This window comes from Carcharhinus amblyrhynchos, chromosome 9, assembly GCF_965287045.1.
Source record: "Carcharhinus amblyrhynchos chromosome 9, sCarAmb.v2.hapA, whole genome shotgun sequence".
Lineage (NCBI taxonomy): Eukaryota > Metazoa > Chordata > Chondrichthyes > Carcharhiniformes > Carcharhinidae > Carcharhinus > Carcharhinus amblyrhynchos.
This window is the reverse complement of record NC_137332.1, coordinates 74,280,340-74,299,799: the sequence shown is the minus strand read 5'-3', so window position 1 is coordinate 74,299,799 and position 19,460 is coordinate 74,280,340. Positions and strand designations below refer to the sequence as shown.

General features: G+C 41.6%; 1 protein-coding gene across 2 annotated transcripts in view; it reads right to left on the bottom strand.

The window, feature by feature from the left end:
• LOC145347944 (uncharacterized protein C1orf21-like) overlaps positions 1-19,460 on the bottom strand; it is a 206,739-nt gene that overhangs the window by 139,613 nt on the left and 47,666 nt on the right. For both annotated transcript variants that reach the window (XM_080195932.1, XM_080195934.1), the window contains exon 2: positions 7,153-7,328. In XM_080195932.1, coding sequence (XP_080052058.1) covers positions 7,153-7,246 — 94 coding nt within the window. In that variant the 5' untranslated portion in view covers positions 7,247-7,328. The remainder of the gene's footprint in view (positions 1-7,152; positions 7,329-19,460) is intronic.

Genomic DNA, 19,460 nt, shown 5'->3' with positions numbered 1-19,460 from the left:
TCATGCATCATCACCCATCTCTATGCAAGTTTCTGTGATCATCTCTGCTGGAATTTCCATGGCAGATTCCAACAGCCGAAAGTGCCTTATCATCGGGTTGGCCTCACCCTACAGCTCCTCGTTCCCGACATCTTGCGCAGTTGAAACCCTGGGGCCTCAGCTCTTTACCATTTATATAGATGATCTGGAGGAGGGAACCGAGTGTAGGGTGTCGAAATTTGCTGATGACACCAAGATTGGGGGAACGGCAAATTGTGCGGAGGGTGTGGAGAGTCTGCAGAAGGATCTAGATAGGCTGGGCGAATGGGCCAGGAAATGGCAAATGGAATTTAATGTTGGCAAGTGTGAGGTGGTCCACTTTGGTAGGAAGAATGGTCGGAAGGACTATTACTTACGGGGTGAAAAACTGCAGCAGGCGACGGTGCAGAGGGACCTCGGGGTTCTTGTGCATGAGTCGCAAAAACCCAGACTGCAGGTGCAGCAGGTGGTCAGGAAGGCGAATGGGATGCTGGCCTTCATAGCGAGGGGGATTGAATATAAAAGTAGGGAGGTCTTGCTGCGGCTGTATAGGGCATTGGTGAGGTCGCAGATGGAGTACTGTGTGCAGTTTTGGGCGCCGCACCTGCGCAAAGATATTTTGGCCTTGGAGGGAGTGCAGAGGAGGTTTACTAGGCTGATACCGGAGTTGAGGGGGTTGAGCTATGAGGAGAGGCTGAATAAACTAGGCTTGTACTCGCTAGAGTTTAGAAGAATGAGGGGAGATCTCATTGAGACGTATAAGATGATGAATGGGATGGATAGGATAGAGGTGGAGAGACTCTTCCCGCTCAAAAAAGACAGTAGGACTAGGGGGCACAGCCTCAAGATAAAAGGGGGGCGGTTTAGAACGGAGTTGAGGAGGAACTTCTTCACTCAAAGGGTGGTGAATCTCTGGAATTCTCTGCCCGTTGAAGTGGTGGAGGCTGCCTCGCTAAATATTTTTAAGACGCGGGTTGATGGGTTTTTGATAAGAGAGGGGATTAAGGGTTATGGGGAGAAAGCGGGAAAGTGGAACTGAGCAGCGACAGATCAGCCATGATCTTATTGAATGGCGGGGCAGGCTCGAAGGGCTAGATGGCCTACTCCTGCTCCTATTTCTTATGTTCTTATGTTCATTTGGCCCAAGCATGGTGAAAGCAGTTGGCAATTGTGGCTTCTGTCACCATCTTCCATATCTTTCTCACTACGAAAACGGCCTGTAGTATATTATATTTGTGCTTCTTATTGATGGCCTCAATAACCTGAGGAATCAGCTGCCACCAAGAGCAAAGGGAAGGTTTCAGGTTCACAATCAATCTTTGATCCGTTGGCTGGAACTTGGCCATGTTGGGAGGCAACAACAACAATTTCACACTCTCCAGGCCAGTGATGTACGGGTATGTGGGGCACTTTTCTCCAATGATGAGAATCTTCCCTTTTGTTGATGCATTTTGTTTACTTTCCTGCTTCACACCTGGAAAATACTGGCACTTTTGTTAGCCACATACTGTATCATTAGTAGTATCTTGAATTCGCGAAATATGAGAATATAGGAGGCATGGTTAGTAAGTTTGCAGATAACACCAAGATTGGTGGTATAGTGGACAGTGAAGAAAGTTATCTCTAATTGCAACGGGACCTTGATCAATTGGGTCAGTGGACTGATGAATGGCAGGTGGAGTTTAATTTAGACAAATGCAAGGTGATGCATTTTGGTAGATTGAACCAGGGCAGGACTTACTCAGTTAATGGTAGGGCATTGGGGAGAGTTATAGAACAAAATGATCTAGGGGTACATGCTCATAACTCTTGAAAGTGGAGTCACAGGTGGACAGAGTGGCGAAGAAGGCATTCATTGGTCAGAACACTGAATACAGGAGTTGGGACGTCATGTTGAAGTTGTACAATAAGTCGTCTGACAATACCAGGTTTAAGTCCAACCAATTTATTGGTTGGACTTAAACCTGGTGTTGTCAGACATCTTACTGTGTTTACTCCAGTCCAACGCCGGCATCTCCACATCATGAAGTTGTACAAGACATTGGTAAAGCCACACTTGGAATACTGTGTGCATTTCTGGTCATCCTATTATAGAAAGGATATTATTAAACTAGAAAAAGTGCAGAAAAGATTTACCAGGACGCTACCAGGACTTGATGGTTTCAGTTATAAGGAGAGGCTGGATAGACTGGGATTTTTTTCTCTGAAGCATAGGAGACTAAGGGGTGACCTTATAGAGGTCTATAAAAGAATCAGGGGCATAGATAAGTTAGATAGAATATCTTTTCCTAAAGGTAGAGGAGTCTAAAACTCAAGGGTATAGGTTTAAGGTGAGAGGGGAGAAATACAAAAGCGTCCAGAGGGGCAATTTTTCATACAGAGTGGTGAGTGTCTGGAACAAGCTGCCAGAGATAGTAGAAGAGGCGGGTCCCATTTTGTCTTTTAAAAAGCATTTAGATAGTTACATGGATAAGATGGGTTTCGGACGAAAGGGGCCAAATGTGGTCAACGGGGATTAGCTTAGGGGTTTAAAAAAAATAGGGCGGCACGGACAAGTTGGGTCGAAGGGCCTGTTTCTATGCTGTAAACCTCTAGGCCTCTAAATAAATGTAACTTCTTAGGCTTTTCTGTCAGCGTTGGCACAGATCACAACAGTGACATGGTCCTTGCTCCACTTTCCTTTTCGCTGATCAACAACACTTTTAACTTGGGTTTAGTCTTTCGGGCAGGCTCTGCCTGTCCTTTCACAGGGAGATCTGAGTGCCAAATGATAGCTTGGCCAGCACTCCATGATTTTACATTCTTGTGTGGTCCAACTCCACTCTAACTGGTTGGTGCAATCATAGGGCAAGCTTAGACAAATTTATCTAATCCCGAGTTAGCAGCATGGAATTTCAATTTATCACAGGCATCTCAACACGAGTCGTTTAATCTTGTGCCCCAACCCCTTTACAATAAAGGCATTTGTTTTCCCAATTGCTTAGTGTAGCTGCATGCAAATTTGTGTTCCTTCAGCAAGTAAACCCGAGTCTCTATTAACATCAATATTTACACATTTCACGTCTTCAGTCATTCTCCAATGGAAGTAACATGTAAGCATGGCCTGGCCTATCAAAACAGGTTTATACAAGACTGAAACACTCTGTTTTTCTTGAATTTTCCCGAGTTGATTGTTCATACACTGATTGCCAGTTTTTCTTGTGCCCAGCTCTGTTGAAGACATTGACCAGAATGTGGTTTTATAGGTGTTGGGTATCCTCTGCCATTTGGTCCAAGCGATCATTACTCAGGCGAGCCCAAACAGTGAGCATTGACAGACTGTTGGTAGAGAGGCTGACAGATAAGACCAAACTTGTACTCACCCAACATTTACACATGCACGCTTCAGCGGGACTTGTTAGACAGCCGACAGGTGTGGTGTCCCCTAAATTAGAGGTTCAAGGACCAATCACAGCATCCAGCAAAAAATGCATCTGAGATCAAATAACTCAGTACAAAGTTAGCGTCAAACCTAGGATCTTCCACATCTCCAAGGCTGTGAAACCCACCAATCCACTTCACTTAGCTTTTTGTAGTCACCTGGATCTGCCTAGTAACAAGAATTTAGCAAGGCATAATTGGATGCGACCTGCCCTGCAACAGGTAGAAATCTACCTAACGATAGCAGTAGCCAGCATTCAAATGATGCTGCACCTAGACAAAGTTAGGTGTAAATTGCCCTATTGGTCAGAAACAACGTACTTACTTGACAGAGATCTTTGGAGCTACACATTTGCTAATTTGAGAAATGCAGATTGCCAAATACACAGAATGATGAATCAAAAAAGAAAATCAGTATAATTGCCAGCAACCACAGAAGCAGCAGACCAATTCACATCTAACAGCCAAGAGGCAAGTTTGCATCCAACAGCCTGAGAGATAAGTCCACAACTTGTTATTGGATAGGCACATGGAACACACCGGAATGATGGGGAGTGGGATAGCTTGATCTTGGATTCGGACATAGCTCGGCACAACATCGAGGGCCGAAGGGCCTGTACTGTGCTGTTCTATGTCCTAACTCAGTTGGGAAGCTAGGCCCGCATCTAAGTCTTAGAGCCAAAGCAGTGCAGAAACCTTTGAAAAGACAGTTTAAGAATATTCGCTGGACCAGAAAAACATGTTTCCTGGACTTGATCATTAGCCTTGTATTGTGTGGTAGCTTTCAGCTGGATTTGATTTAAAGATTTGTTTAACTTTGTTGTTGTTTGGGAAGTCTTATGTAGTTCAGGAGTCAGAGATATATTTTGAATAATTTTTACATAAACTGTGGGGGTGTTTACTGATTCATTTACGTAATTGTCTTAAGAGTATTGTATATTTGTCTTTAATTTATTTAATAATAGTTAAATGATGACTAGACTGGTTATTTTCACTGGAGTTTTATGTGACTCCTAACACCATTCCAAAAACAAAACTATACACCATCACGAACTAGTGTCTAAGTTGAGACATCCTCACCAATAACATCTGCCTTGGTATCAAGGGCAATCAATCTTAACTCACCTCTGGCATTCAGCTCACATGTTCGAACCAAGGCTGTAATGAGGTCAGAAACAGAGTGACCCTGGCGGAATCCAAACTGAGCATTTGTGTGCAACTTACTTCTGAGTTAATGCTACTTGATAGCTTTGTTAATGACCCCTTCCATCACTTTACTAATGACTGAGAGTAGGTTAATGGGGGAATAATTGGCCAAGTGCAATTTGTCCTGTTTCTTGTGTACAGGACATACCTGGACAACTCTCCACTGTTTTAGCTGGACAGCTTGGCTAGGGGCCCGGCAAGTTAAGAGCATAAGAACTAGGAGTAGGAGTAGGCCATCTGGCCCTTCAAGTCTGCTGCATCATTCAATAAGATCATGGTTGCTTTTTTCATGGACACAGTTCCACTTACCCATCTGCTCATCATAAACCTTAATTCCCTTTACTGTTCAAAAATCGAAGTATCTTTGCCTTAAAAACAGTGAGGTAACCTCAACTGCTTCACTAGGCAGGGAATTCCACAGATTCCCACAACACTCTGGGTGAAGAAGTTTCTCCTCAACTCAGGCCTAAACCTGCTCCCCCTTATTTTGAGGCCATACCCCCTAGTTCTGGTTTCATCCACCAGTAGAAACAACTTCTCTCCTATTTTATCTATTCCCTTCGTAATTTTATATGTTTCTATATGATCCCTTCTCATTCTTCTAAATTCCAATGAGTATATCCCCAATCATCTCAGTCTCTCCTCATAAGCCAACCCCTTCAACTCCAGAATCAACCTAGTGCATCTCCTCTGCATCCCTTCCAGTGCCAGTACATCCTTTCTCATGCAAGCTCTGGAGCACAAGTCTTCAGTACTACTGTCAGTGCCTTCAGCCATTACACGAGCTTGGCTTAAGACTGACATTTGTGATGTTGGGGACATTCAGAAGAGGCTGAGATGGATCAGCTACTCGGCACTTCTGACTTTTTGAAATGTCCATTACTTCTTCCACGCTCTACTGGACGATTAGCCTCCAGACACTCCAGTCAGCAGCATCGAATTCCCAGCCATTGACTCCATTCCCTGTCAACTTGGATGTGTTACCTATAAACATCCTTGTATTACAGACATCGGCGATCTTTTGGTCTTGTGCCAATAGCAAGGTCACGATACAGCATGACTTTTGGGTTGTGGCTGTTATCCATTTGCACTTAAAATGTACACTTAAAAAATATTAAACCTGAATCAGTGAAAATTCTGCAATTCACATATTTGGGAATTCGTATCGCCCCTCAGTTTTCTGAAGGCACAGTACATCAAAGGTTACATCAACAGCTGATGAGCATACTAACCAGAAGACGAAAACCGTGATCCAAGAGAACAAAAAGTACCTTCCATGTTCATATTAAGTTTAATAAATTAACCTGACAATTTCATGGGCTGCAACCAATTTTGTTACCCGGTATTTCATTCTGATTTTACTAATTACAGTACAAAGTAAGCTGTAAATGTTTTACAGGTTTTAATTTGCAAAATCTGAGAATACGGCCTTTGAAGCGACTCATTAAAAATAATGCAACAGCATTCTATATCCTCTCCAGCTTGCATAAAGACCTTTTAGAAGAAACCAAATTTAAGATTTCCACGCAGGTTTCACAGATATTAAAACTGTCTGGATATTTTTCAGGCTGTGTTATCAGCAGCACAATGCCAAAATCTATAATTACAATGTTGATCAGCCACCACCCTGGAGTTAACTAGTTGCACCGATGAGAGGAAGTGCAGTCATCACACCACTGGCACTATTCTCTCTGGAGCAAGCAATTCAGATTTATGTAAAAAGCAACAAAAAGTAATAAACATCCAAAGATCAGACACTCTTCACAAAAATAAAAGACAAAGCTAACTGTTACAATATCAAAACAAATATTTTGAAACTAGTATAACTGCAATCACCATCAGTAAAACCAGATTTTAGGGAGAAACGCCCTTCAGTAATAACTGCTGTGTCTGATGCATATTTTCAAAGGGAATATCACCGTTTGTCAGTGGTTAATCTTCAGGGTTAATCACTGTCTCAACCTGGCAGGAGGTCATAGAAAACTGTGCACTTAAACCAACAGAGCAAGAGCAGCATCTTGGCAGCTGATAGAGAGAGTGCTATGGACGTTTAGAATTTGCCAGCAGGAAAAGATAAATATTTATGTTTTGCTGCAAAATATTTCAAAGCAAAGGCCAGCAGAGATTAAAAAAACATAGTTCACATCACATATCACATAGCAGTCCTTATTATAACGAATAAATGGTTGGCTGCTCCATCTTAACGGAGAAGCCACATTAAAAACATTCCTTCTAATATAATGCATGTTTTATTAAAGTCATAGAGGCAGGGTATAACACAGCATAATAGCAGCTTTTAAGGTCTGAAAAATGCTTCCAGTACTGAATAGACCAGTTATGTATGAAAATAAAACATCTCAGTTCCATGTCATTCACTAAATTTCTCACAAGCATTTTAGCTTATTAGTGCTCTGCTCTTGTAAACAGTTTTAATTTAGCCCTTTGCAGCCAATGGTTAACAATCAAGGCAGCCATTTCAATGTCCCTTGAGCCATCCTTGGTACGTACCCCCAAAGACATCGCCATTTTGGAAGTTCTTTCCCTTCTGCGCTTCCTCCTCATTTTGAACAGTAGACACATGTTTGGCTGAGGCACAGCCCATAGTTCTACGCAAATGGCTTCAACGTGCACTGCCCACAGATCATCTCTAAGATGAAATCTCCTCCCTCCCTGTCAGATGCAACCTGTGGACAAATGAATTAAACAGTCTTAAAATCTTCACGTTAAGCATGTTCCCCCCATCTTTGCCGAGGCAAGACAGCAGGCACAGTAACCCTTTGCCCCACCTCTTTGCCCTTAGTTGAACCGCAGTGCCAAATGAAATCAACACTCCAACCTGCAGCAAACAGGAAGGAGATAAAACAGCCTGGCTTCTAATGATCCATCAGTCAAGCCTGTGGCACTGACAGCTAGTTTGTGATCAGGACCTGCTGCTCTCCACTGAGAGCTAATATAGCCACCACGGCACAGAGAAACTCTTCCACAATGAACAGAGAAAATCAAAAACACAACCTTGAACCAAAAAGGCAATGTGAAAGAATTCATAAAAATAACACATGAAGAATGCATGTATATTTAACAGTCACAGGTGAAAAAAAATACAAAAAGCAGGAATAGCATCTGACCAACATAGATGATTTCAATGTGGATGGTTTTAGCACGTGACTAATATTCAGATACATGTAGTTCATTGTTGCAGCTGAAAATCAGCTAACCCATAAGTTTACTTGCGGCCAAAAAGAGAATGCACGTACAACTGCTTCAATGTATTTCTCGTCTGTTAACTTAAATGGAATATCAACATCTTTCTGAGCTACTGTAAAGTCACATTTAGTCGTCTGATATTAAATTTAAAGAAAGCAAAACAAATCTCATTTCTGCCATTTTTTGATTGGGAAAGAAAGATTTGAAATGCAATCAATGCAGCAAATGCAGTTTCCTAACTCCGTTAATATTGTATCAAAGTTTAAAACCAATCAAGTTAAATACATATTTGGTGCATCAAACTTTACCGGCCCATTCGGTCCTCATCTCAATGCACAGATGTCTTAGTCTGCTGAATATAACTGATCTACACATCATCCATTCCTTGGTCTTCTCGTTAATTGCCCATTTCTGAAGATCTGCCTAGTGTCCTTTTTCATTACAAGGCCAACAGAAACGTAGTGATCATATTATCTGACTTATGGTGCAAAATGAGTTCAGAATTACACAATCAGTTTTTGTGCACAAGCCCACACTTCATCCCTCTTCTAAACCTTCAACACGCTTGAGGAAAAAAAATTGTCTTTGCCTAAAGTTCCACAAGCAGCAACCACTGCCTGATGCCTCACCCAAGCAGTTGTCTTAATATGTTACCCTTTAGGCACAGTGTCAGAGGTAAGTGATCCCCAGTGGAGAGTGCAACACTGCTAAATTCAATCTTGCCTGTAGTCGAAGGTATAAGTATGCATTTCCAGTTAGGAACTGGATGGTAACCACCAGGACACACTGTGATCCATTCAATCCAACGAATTAGTCTAATTAATACAACACAAAATAGGATCAAGCTTGGTACTGCCTTATACTCTGTAACTCATCCGTCCACCAATTGGTCCTTCTGCTATTAGCTTGAGAGGTCTCGCATATACTTCATTTAACTATGTTATTTCTTTTGAATGCTATCTATTCACCACAATGACTGTGATCGTCTTTCCTGACTATGAATATTATGGATATAATTAAAGACATATGTGCCCTCTTCCTCATCCTAAAAAAGGGTGTCCGCTAAAGTAGTGTGGCAATACCTAGAGCCCACTGCCTCTGAAGGTGTAGGTATAAACCTTTTGGCTCTTGCATTCATGATGTGGGCTATACTGATAACCCAGAAGGGCCACAAACTTCCCAAATGACATACAGCACAGAAGAAAGATCTATTATGGAAAGTTTTTTTTTCCCCCCAGACTCCATTCCTAGTTCTCATTTTCAACTGTGCTCTCTAATATTTGACCCAACAGGATCTAAGCTAATTTCCTTCACAATCTGGAAAACTTCAAATAGATCATCACAAAGTTTTGTCATTTCCAGTGAGAACAAAAACACAACATCTTTTCACTCATGACTTAGCTGGAATTGAAAGGTCAACCCTGCATTTTATACAGTGCATCTCAAAATTGGGGCATTCGAAATGCACTCTATAGCCAAACAATTACATTTTCCTTTGACGTGGCATCACTATTGTACAGAAAATTCAGCAGCCAATTTGTGCACAGCAAATTTCTACAAAATCAATGAGATAAATGAGCAGATAATCGGCCCTTTTGACTTGATTGAAGGAAAAATGATTGTATTGAGAACTCTCCCGCTCTTCTTCAGATAGTGCTCTGAAACCGTTTCCTTTCACTTAAAAGCAGCAGATGGGGTCTCGGATTAACATTGTATCCAAAGGACACCATCACTGACACTGCAACAGTCCTTTGGTGCTGCACTGATGTGTCAGCCTGCATAATATACTTAAATTTCTGGAGTGATACTTGGAACCATAACCTTTGGACTTGGAAATGAGAATGTGATCAGTGAGCCAAGTGCAATTGCCTCTCTATTCTCTCAAGGACAATAATATTCTTGCTATGATTAGGTGACTGAAATTGTACACAATGCTGCAGATGGCACTTGACCAGCTCCTTAACTGGCAACAATATAATTACTTTTTATTCATATCCTCTGTTGTTGTGACCCAATTTGACATGTCTACAGCAGCCAAGTCAGGCTGATAGCTTCCTAGATTTATCCACAAAGACTTACACGCACAGCTGCTCCTTTTAATAATAGATCATCTTTCAGTTTGTTCCTCCCGTACCAATTAATTTACACTTACTCAAATTGAATTGCACCTGCCAATTTACCTACGAGTCCCTAGACCTTCTGAATCTAGTTATCTATTACTTCTCATGAATAGACAGTGGCACACTTTTGTGTAATTTGATTACCTGGGGGTTGGTTATGCTATCTCCATCCACAACAACTGTTAAAACAATGCTTGTCCTAATATCCTACTGGCCACTGGAACATCCTGCTCAATGTCATTCAGCTACAAAATGTTCATTTATGGGTACTCTTGGTTTCATGTTTCTAAGCTACTTATGTATCCAATGCTATACCTTAAAGCTTACTTCATGATTCCTCAACATAGCTATTGATAATCATAGCTAAATTTCAACACCATCTGTTCTTTACTCTCCTATCAATTCAAGATTAATCTGCCAATTATTTAAGTCTCCTCTCCCTTTACCAAACCCACATTTGTTGAGCTAGCTATGACTGTCATGTACATTCCAAAGAAGCTTTCAAATTCATTCAGTAAATTGCCTATGGTTTCTGCAGGCTAAGCATTCAAAACCAACAGATCTCAGAGCCAAAGAAAGAAGGTGCTTACTTAAGGAATATACATGAAATAATTGCTATCAATATCTTAGGATAGATGATAATCAAAAATGTTTGGATGTGATCAACCTGTCAGGTTGTTCCTCTCCAATACCAGTATCATATAAGGGTTTTTACACTCTAGATTTCATTGACAACTGTAGGAAAATGCAGATTGCAAACTTGCAAATGGCTGTTTTTCTAATGTAATTAAAGACACAGATTTTAATTTCCATTATTCAGGGATAGCTTCAAATAAATGTCAAGCTATATCCTGGCTGTATGACAGCCAGACAGCAGTCAGTCTGAATCCAGCAAAGAACAGGGTTCAATAAGGGAATTACATGGTAATTAATGTCATATTATTAGAACAAACTATGTTTTAAGGATTAGCTCAGATGCAAGCAAAAATCTTTTGCTGGTTTTGACATAAAGTTTGTAATTATTGAGGATGTGCCAACATTTATTAAAACGTTCAACGCATTTGACCAGTGATTTGCAGTCTGAGTTTTCTTCCACCTACCAAGATATCAAACAAAGTGAAAATGACTGCTATAGTCTCTAAAATGTCAATATGCATCATCAATCAGCACATTATAAACAGGTCACTAAGATCCTATAACTGGCAAATCGGTGTATAAAGCTGCCAACTTTACAAAGCAATAACAATAAAACAAATAACACCTCTGCACATGGAATTAAAAGCTAAGCTTTTCTAATTATTCTGTGGCATAATACTACACTGGTTCCACTTTCAAAACAATGCATTTAAAAGATTTGCTTTTCTCTCAATTCCATTTCTGGGGGGGGATGAACTTATGCATCATGAAGGTTAAGTGTTCGCTGGACTGGGTAATTGAGTGGTTTTTGCCTTGGACACCTTGAGTGAACATCAAGTAGACCCAAGGGAAAAAAAAAACCTGGTCCAATAATATTCTACAAAGTACGTTCCAATGTGCCAGTGCAAATCTTCCAGCTTTATAGTCTGAATAAAGTTGCCAATTTTGTGTTAATCCAGCAAATTTGGACATTTTATATCCAAGAATCCATACCCAGTAGGAACCGCGGCCTTACGCCTGACACAGAGATACATTCACTCCACAAATTTGTATAGGATTCATATTCAGGTCCTGGAAATATGTTAATCCATTATGATAGTCAACCCTCCCGTGTATGCAAAGACTTGTCAGAACTGCTGTTATGTTGGACACTTCCGCTTGAAAGCCATTACATGATGTCATGGTTTAATCCAAAATCTCAAAACATATTTGTATTGGACCATAATTAGCAGCTTCCTGGACAAGCATGGACTAACTAGGGAAAGCCAGAATGGATTTGTTAAAAATGCATTGTGTTTAACTAACTTGTGCTTTTTTTAATGAGGTAATAGAGAGGGGTTGATGAGGTGTACATGGACTTACAAAATTGGTCGAAAATCATGAGCAGTCCTGACAGAAAGATAGATATAGGTTACATTGATGGAAAAGTTGAGAATCAAGAGACAGCTGTACAGTGATCAGCAAAAGGAGAAAAGACAACATGCGAAAAAACATTTTTTTAAAAAATGCAGGGAGTGGTTAAGGATCTGGAACACAGTCTCAGTGTCTCCTGGAGGTACATTAAATCAATGTCTTTTAGAAGGAATTGGATAAGCAACTGATGGAAAATAATTTACAGAATTAGAGGGAAAGTGAAGGGGAGTGGCACAATCTAAATTGTTCTTGCAGAGAGCCAGCAGGGATTTAAGAGCCAAATGGCCTCCTTCTGCATGTATGCATTCTATGATTATACATAGATTTGTTTTAGACAACCAGTGTGCAAAAGACTCCCAAGCACGCACTCACGTGGTACTGAACCTGGGCATAAGGATTTCCCAAATGACTTTGGAATGGTTAGGATCGCAGTCTCACACATCAATGCCTGACAAAAACCAAAATGAACTGAAAGAATATGATAGACTTTATCCATAAATTAGTTGGAAGCAGGTGGTGAGCAGATGCTCACATCCTGTCGACAGCCACTTTAGCTCTTGCTTTCACAGCAGTTGAATATGTGCACCAGTATGGACAGGAAGGAAGTATACATACAAATCTTGTGGTGTAAACTGAACTATCACCACAAATATGCTGAAAGTCTCCCTGTCATTGTGCATATGTGAGGACAATCCCGCAAAGAAGCAGCAACAATAATTGAAGAATATAATCAGGTCCCAGCCAACTCAGATCTGTCTGTGAAGAAAGATCTTCATTAGCTCTTGAGCTGCCTTAAATGCCTTGAACTCCAACATTAAAAATAAGGGGCAGGGGACGTGAGAAACTCTGAGTAATGGGGGTGATGGTGTTGAGAATTATGACCTAACAACATACAATGAGGACTGACAGGTTCAATTCCAGCCTCAGGTCACTGTCTGTATGAAGTTTGCACTTTCTCCCAGTGCCTTAATAGGTTTTGTCTGGATGCTCCGGTTTCCTCCGAGTCCAAATATATGGGGGTTAGGTTGATTGGCCATGCTAAATTGATCATAGTGTCAGGTGGATTGGCAAGGTAAATGAGGGTTATGGGAATAGGGCCTGCATGGGATTGTGGTTGATATGGACGATGGGCTGAATGGCTTATTTTTGTACAGTAGGGATTCTATGCTATGATTGACTGTCTAACTGCTCCAAACTATCTAAATTTGGGTCACTTGGAAATGCTTCATATGGATGCTGTAGCCATGCTCTACATGAATGGAAGATGAAGGATCTGCTGTGAATGTGACTGTGAAAAATACCCAAACCATGGAGCATGTTATGAACCATACCCTGGTGGAAATAGCAAGGCCATAGAATGGATAGCCAACTTGGAACTTAACATTCGATATTGCTTTTCAAATTGCCGTACAAAATACCATTGCTGTTTGGCCCCAACTATCAGTTGAAACAAGACCAATTAGTGTTTAAGAGGCTAGAAATAAATACCATGATCATTCAAAAATAATCCCATCGTTTTGCAATTTTGATGAAAAGAAAAATCTCCATGATGTATTATCTGAAGCTCTGAGGCTTAGATATGTTGACCGATCAACATACTCTAAGCCGGGACATTACACATAAACAATTTAATTTTCCTCAGTGTGTATTTAAAGCCTTTCATGAACACAGGTCAGAACACAAAGTTTTTTTTTAAAGCATTACCATTCAAAACCCAATGTGTCTACTGCCTCTGTCTCTATCATCAACACCCTAGCAATCTCATCCCATCTGTGAGACCCCTAATCAGATGCATATGTTGCAATTAGGGTTGCTCTGAATTATTGTTTAATTACATAATAATAATTCATTATTTTCTGGGCATCACTGTCTAGGTCAGCACTTATTGACCATCCCTAATTGCTTGGGGAAGGAGCCACCTTCTTGAACTGCTGCAATCCATGTGATACAAATATAACTACAGCACTGTTAGGATGGAAGTTGCATGGTTTTACCCAGCAACACTGAAGGAATAACATAGGGTCAAGTCAGGATGGTGGGTGACTTGGAGGAGAACTTGCAGGTGATCAGTACAAGTGCATGTACTGCCTTTGTAACTCAAGGTGGTAAAGTTCACTTATTTAGAAGGTGCTTTGGTGAGTTTCTGCAGTATATCTTGTAGATGGTACACACTACTGCCATTGTGCATTGATGTTGGAAGGAATTAATGTTTAAGGAGAAGGATGGAGTGCCAATCAAGCAGAGTTATTTTGACCTGGATGATGTCAAGCTTCTTGAGCATTGTTAGAGGGCCACTCATCCAGGCAAATGGACAATATTATAACATACTCCTGACTTTTCCTTGGAGATGGTGGGCATCGGACAGTTAGAAAGTGAGTTTGTCAATACAGAATTTCCAACATCTGACCTGATATTGCAGACACGGTATTTATCTGTCTGGTCCAGTTCAGTTTCTGGTCAATGGTAATCCCAGGATGTTGATAGTTGGGGATTGTAATGTCTTTGAATGTCAAGGGCAGCTGGTTAGATTCTCTTGCTGAAGACATTTGTGTGGCACTAATGCTATTTGCCACATGTCAGCCCAAGCCTGAATGTTGTCCATGTCTTGCTGCATCTAGACACGATTTGCTTCAGTACCTGAGGAGCTGCAGGAGGTGCTAAGCAATGAGCAATCATCCCACTTCTGATCTTACAATGAATGGAAGGTCATTCACGATGCAGTTGAAGATGATTGGGCCCAGGACACAATCCTGAGGAACTTCTACACCATGATCTGGAATTGAGATGATTGACCTTCAACAACCACAACCATCTTCACTTCTGATAGGTATGATCCCAAACTGTGGGAACTTCTCCCCCAGTTCTCACCAACTCCAGATTTGCTAGTATTCCTTGATACTACAATCAGTCAAAAGACGCTTCGATGTCAAGGACAGTCACTCACAACTCATCTCTTGGGTTCAGCTCTTTAATCCATTTTTGTACCAAGACTAGTGAGGCCAGGAGCGGAGTGGATTTGTGGAACCCAATATGATCTTCAATGAGCTGAGAAAGTGATACTTGCTAGCATGGTCAACAACTCAATTATTAGGGTTAAAATTGCCATGGTTAACAGTTCAACGTAAAGTAGCTAACAAATTTTAAAACCTTGTGCTTCTTCTCAACATACAGTAGAATAAAGCAAATAAAAGTGATAAATTCCTGAGGGCAATTGGCCAAACGGCTTCTGTGGAGCACAATGACCTACATGTTTCCTTCAGGCATCAACTACACTTACCTCTTGCATTTTAAATTGTATTTGATTTTTTTCTCTTCATTCAATATTTAAATAGCTTTAACTTACAGACATTTGCCATAGTTGCAATTTTTAAAAAAAATCCATTGTACTGAAACAGGAGGCCACTGTGTCTGGACAAGACCAGTATTTGAACAAACGTCACAAGTGAAGCCATGAAGGTAACAACTTCCAATAGAACCTGCAGTGAAATCATCACTGCACGATCATTGATCCACCACCTGATGTCATAAGAACATAAGAACATAAGAAATAGGAGCAGGAGTAGGCCATCTAGCCCTTCGAGCCTGCCCCGCCATTCAATAAGATCATGGCTGATCTGTCGTGGCTCAGTTCCACTTTCCCGCCCTCTCCCCATAACCCTTAATCCCCTCTCTTATCAAGAACCCATCAACCCGCTTCTTAAAAATATTTAGCGAGGCAGCCTCCACCACTTCAACGGGCAGAGAATTCCAGAGATTCACCACCCTTTGAGTGAAGAAGTTCCTCCTCAACTCCGTTCTAAACCGCCTCCCCTTTATCTTGAGGCTGTGCCCCCTAGTCCTACTGTCTTTTTTGAGCGGGAAGAGTCTCTCCACCTCTATCCTATCCATCCCATTCATCATCTTATACGTCTCAATGAGATCTCCCCTCATTCTTCTAAACTCTAACGAGTACAAGCCTAGTTTATTCAGCCTCTCCTCATAGCTCAATCCCCTCAACTCCGGTATCAGCCTAGTAAACCTCCTCTGCACTCCCTCCAGGGCCAAAATATCCTTGCGCAGGTGCGGCGCCCAAAACTGCACACAGTACTCCAGCTGCGGCCTCACCAATGCCCTATACAGCCGCAGCAAGACCTCCCTACTTTTATATTCAATCCCCCTCGCTATGAAGGCCAGCATCCCATTCGCCTTCCTGACCACCTGCTGCACCTGCAAGCTGGGTTTTTGCGACTCATGCACAAGGACCCCGAGGTCCCTCTGCACCGTCGCCTGCTGCAGTTTTTCGCCTCGTAAGTAACAGTCCTTCCTACCATTTTTCCTACCAAAGTGGACCACCTCACACTTGCCAACATTAAGTTCCATTTGCCATTTCCTGGCCCATTCGCCCAGCCTATCTAGATCCTTCTGCAGACTCTCCACACCCTCCGCACAATTTGCCGTTCCCCCAATCTTGGTGTCATCAGCAAATTTCGACACCCTGCACTCGGTTCCCTCCTCCAGATCATCTATATAAATGGTAAATATCGAAAGGGCCAATGAAGATACTGGCAATTCTCAGCTGCTCTTCATTGAGTTTACAGTACAAGTCAAGTGCTATCTCTCAGTAGAGAAATGCCAAAGAAATGGGCTGTACTTTCTTTCTTTACACAAGTGAATTCAAAAAAATACTTCATTGGCTGTCCTGATTTGTTTTACAGGTGCTATATAAACCCAAGAGATTGTTGCTGACCTTGAGCAAAACCTGAAAATCTATCAAAGTGTACGCCAACAAGAAAAATTCATGAACGGTTGTATGCAGCCAAAATATCTTTTGTCAGTAATGCATCACATTACTCAAAGGTGCATCTACACGTTAGAATAAGATCTACTTTCTATAGCAAGGAAGAGAGAAGTTGCGTGTAGAAAGAAGGGCAGGGAGAGAGGGAGCGAGAGAGAGAGGGAAAAGGGAGACAAGACAAAGTGGGAATGGGGACACGCGAGAGAGAGTCAGGGAAAAACAAGAGGGCCAGAAAGTTAAGGTGTGTGTGTGCCCATGTGTGCATACTGAAAAGAGGGGCAGGGTGTAGGGCTAGAGATAGAGAGATGGGAGGGAGGGGGTATGAGACCAAACAGGACTGGGTGAGATGGATGAAGACAAAGAGGGATGATGCAAAAGAAAGGAAGAAAAGATGATTAATGGGGAATTTTAAAAGATCAGCATGGTTGGAAGAGGAGGAAGGGAGAGCCAAGAAACAGTTAAGCCAAAAAAATTAATACAGATTGGAACAAAACTAGAGCAGCTACCATGATCATCCTTTGAACAGAAAGATAACATCCTCAAACTGGACTGCAGTGATTGAAGATTTCTCTTCAAGCAACCACTGTCATCAGACTCAAATGTTAAAATAATTTTTGAAAAAAAAAGTGATGAATGGTTTCTTCAGATCAACAAGTATCAAATGGTTCATTAATGGGAAAAAATGCCAATTTATTGTCCATAAGTAACTAGCTTGCGTGTAGGAGTCTGATTCATGGCAGTGCAGTACACTCCATTTCTGACTACACCAAATGCCAATTTTCCTTCTCTTCTCTACTAAAGGCACATACATTGAGAGGTACAGATCCATAGCGAACCCTCCATGACCACATCTAAATAGGCAGTCCACATCTATATCCAATTTATTCACATACTCACCTAATCACCACACACACGGACATTCTTGTCTCCACCCGACCACCGAAACAGCAAGATTAACTGGCAACCTGCTTCACGTTGCCCCAGCGAAGATCAGCAGAAACATCTGCACAGGAGTGTGAGCAGACCTTGCTCAAACCTCATGTTACATGACCCAGTTGTATGGAGGTTATAATAGGCAGCCATTTTATTTTTTACTGCTTATTAGAAAAGTCAGACCCACCTATAATTATTGAAAAGTACAGTATGGCATATCCAGCTAAGCTTTTGAACGCTACACAGCGTAGCTATACTACCTGCTCTTTTACTCCCTGCCACCAGGCCAGCTAACTGCTAGTGTTAGAAGATGCAAGGTAATAGCTCTGATACAAACAAATAGCGTTGCAGGAGTCCATCTGCCATGCAAAAGAGCCAGCTTATTTCTTCACATATTCATCAATGTCTCTAGTTTGTAAGTGCAGGAGGGAATTTCCATTGAAGAATTAACCTCAGCGATATTGCAAACAAGGAATTAATAAAAAAAATGAAAGAGCAGAGAAGGTGAAAAAGGGTAAAGAGGAATGAGAGACAGAGAGAAAAAGAGAGAGGTCAGTTTTTGCAGTTATCAACAAATACCACTATAGCCATTCATTATGTTTACACTTGCTTACAGATTTTTGAAATGGAACTTGCAGCTATTGAAATCAATACAGCATTGTGTCCTCTCCAGAGCACCTGGGGGTGACCCATGTCTCCTTAACCACTCTGACTAAAGAAGTTTTATTGAAAAACAGAGTGGCGTTGTTAAGTCAATATTAAATCATGCGCAGGAAGTGAAATAAAGCAGGAGAAAGAAAGATTGGATTGAGGATACAGGGAGAGAAACAGAGAGACAGCTGAAAATTAAAAAGACTCAAACAATAATGTAATCTGTAAAAATAAGGTTCTACATTTGGAAAAATTCATTTTCAGTGCCAGAGAAGTTGCTTGGAAGCAGTTAAGGCTTATCACGCCATTAAAAGTTCACTCCCACTAAAATGGACAAACTTTTCCTGATGTTTTTAGTGGATATCTTGTCTCATTACAAAGAACAAAGAAAATTACAGCACAGGAACAGGCCCTTCAGCCCTCCAAGCCTGCACTGATTTTACTACCTGACTTAACTAAAACCCCACATCCTTCCGGGGACCACATATCCCTCTATTCCCATCCTATTCACGTATTTGTCAAGACGCTCCTTAAAAGTCACCACTGTATCCGCTTCCACTACCTCCGAGTTCCAGGCACCCACCACTCTGTGTAAAATATCTGTCGCATACATCACCTTTAAACCTTGCTCCTCGCACCTTAAACCTGTGCCCCCTAGTAATTGACTCTTCCACCCTGGGAAAAAGCTTCTGACTACCCAATCTGTCCATGCCTCTCAATCTTGCAGACTTCTATCAGGTTGTCCCTCAACCTCCATCATTCCTTCTCCCTCCATCCAGCCTCACCCCTCCCTCCACCTGGCCTCACTTCTTCCCCTCCCTCGCCTCACTCCTCCCTCTCCCTCTGCACAGCCTCTTTCCTCCCTCTCCCTGCACACAGCCTCAATCCTCACCCTCCTTCTACCTGTCCTCACTACTCCCCCTCCCCCTGTCCCTGCCCAGCCTCAATCCACCCTCTCCCAAGTTTCTCCAATCTCTCCTTATAGCTAATGCCCTCCATACCAGGCAACATCCTAATAAATCTTTTCCATGCCCTCTCCAAAGCCTCCTCATCCTTCTGGCAGCATGGTGACCAGAATTGAACAC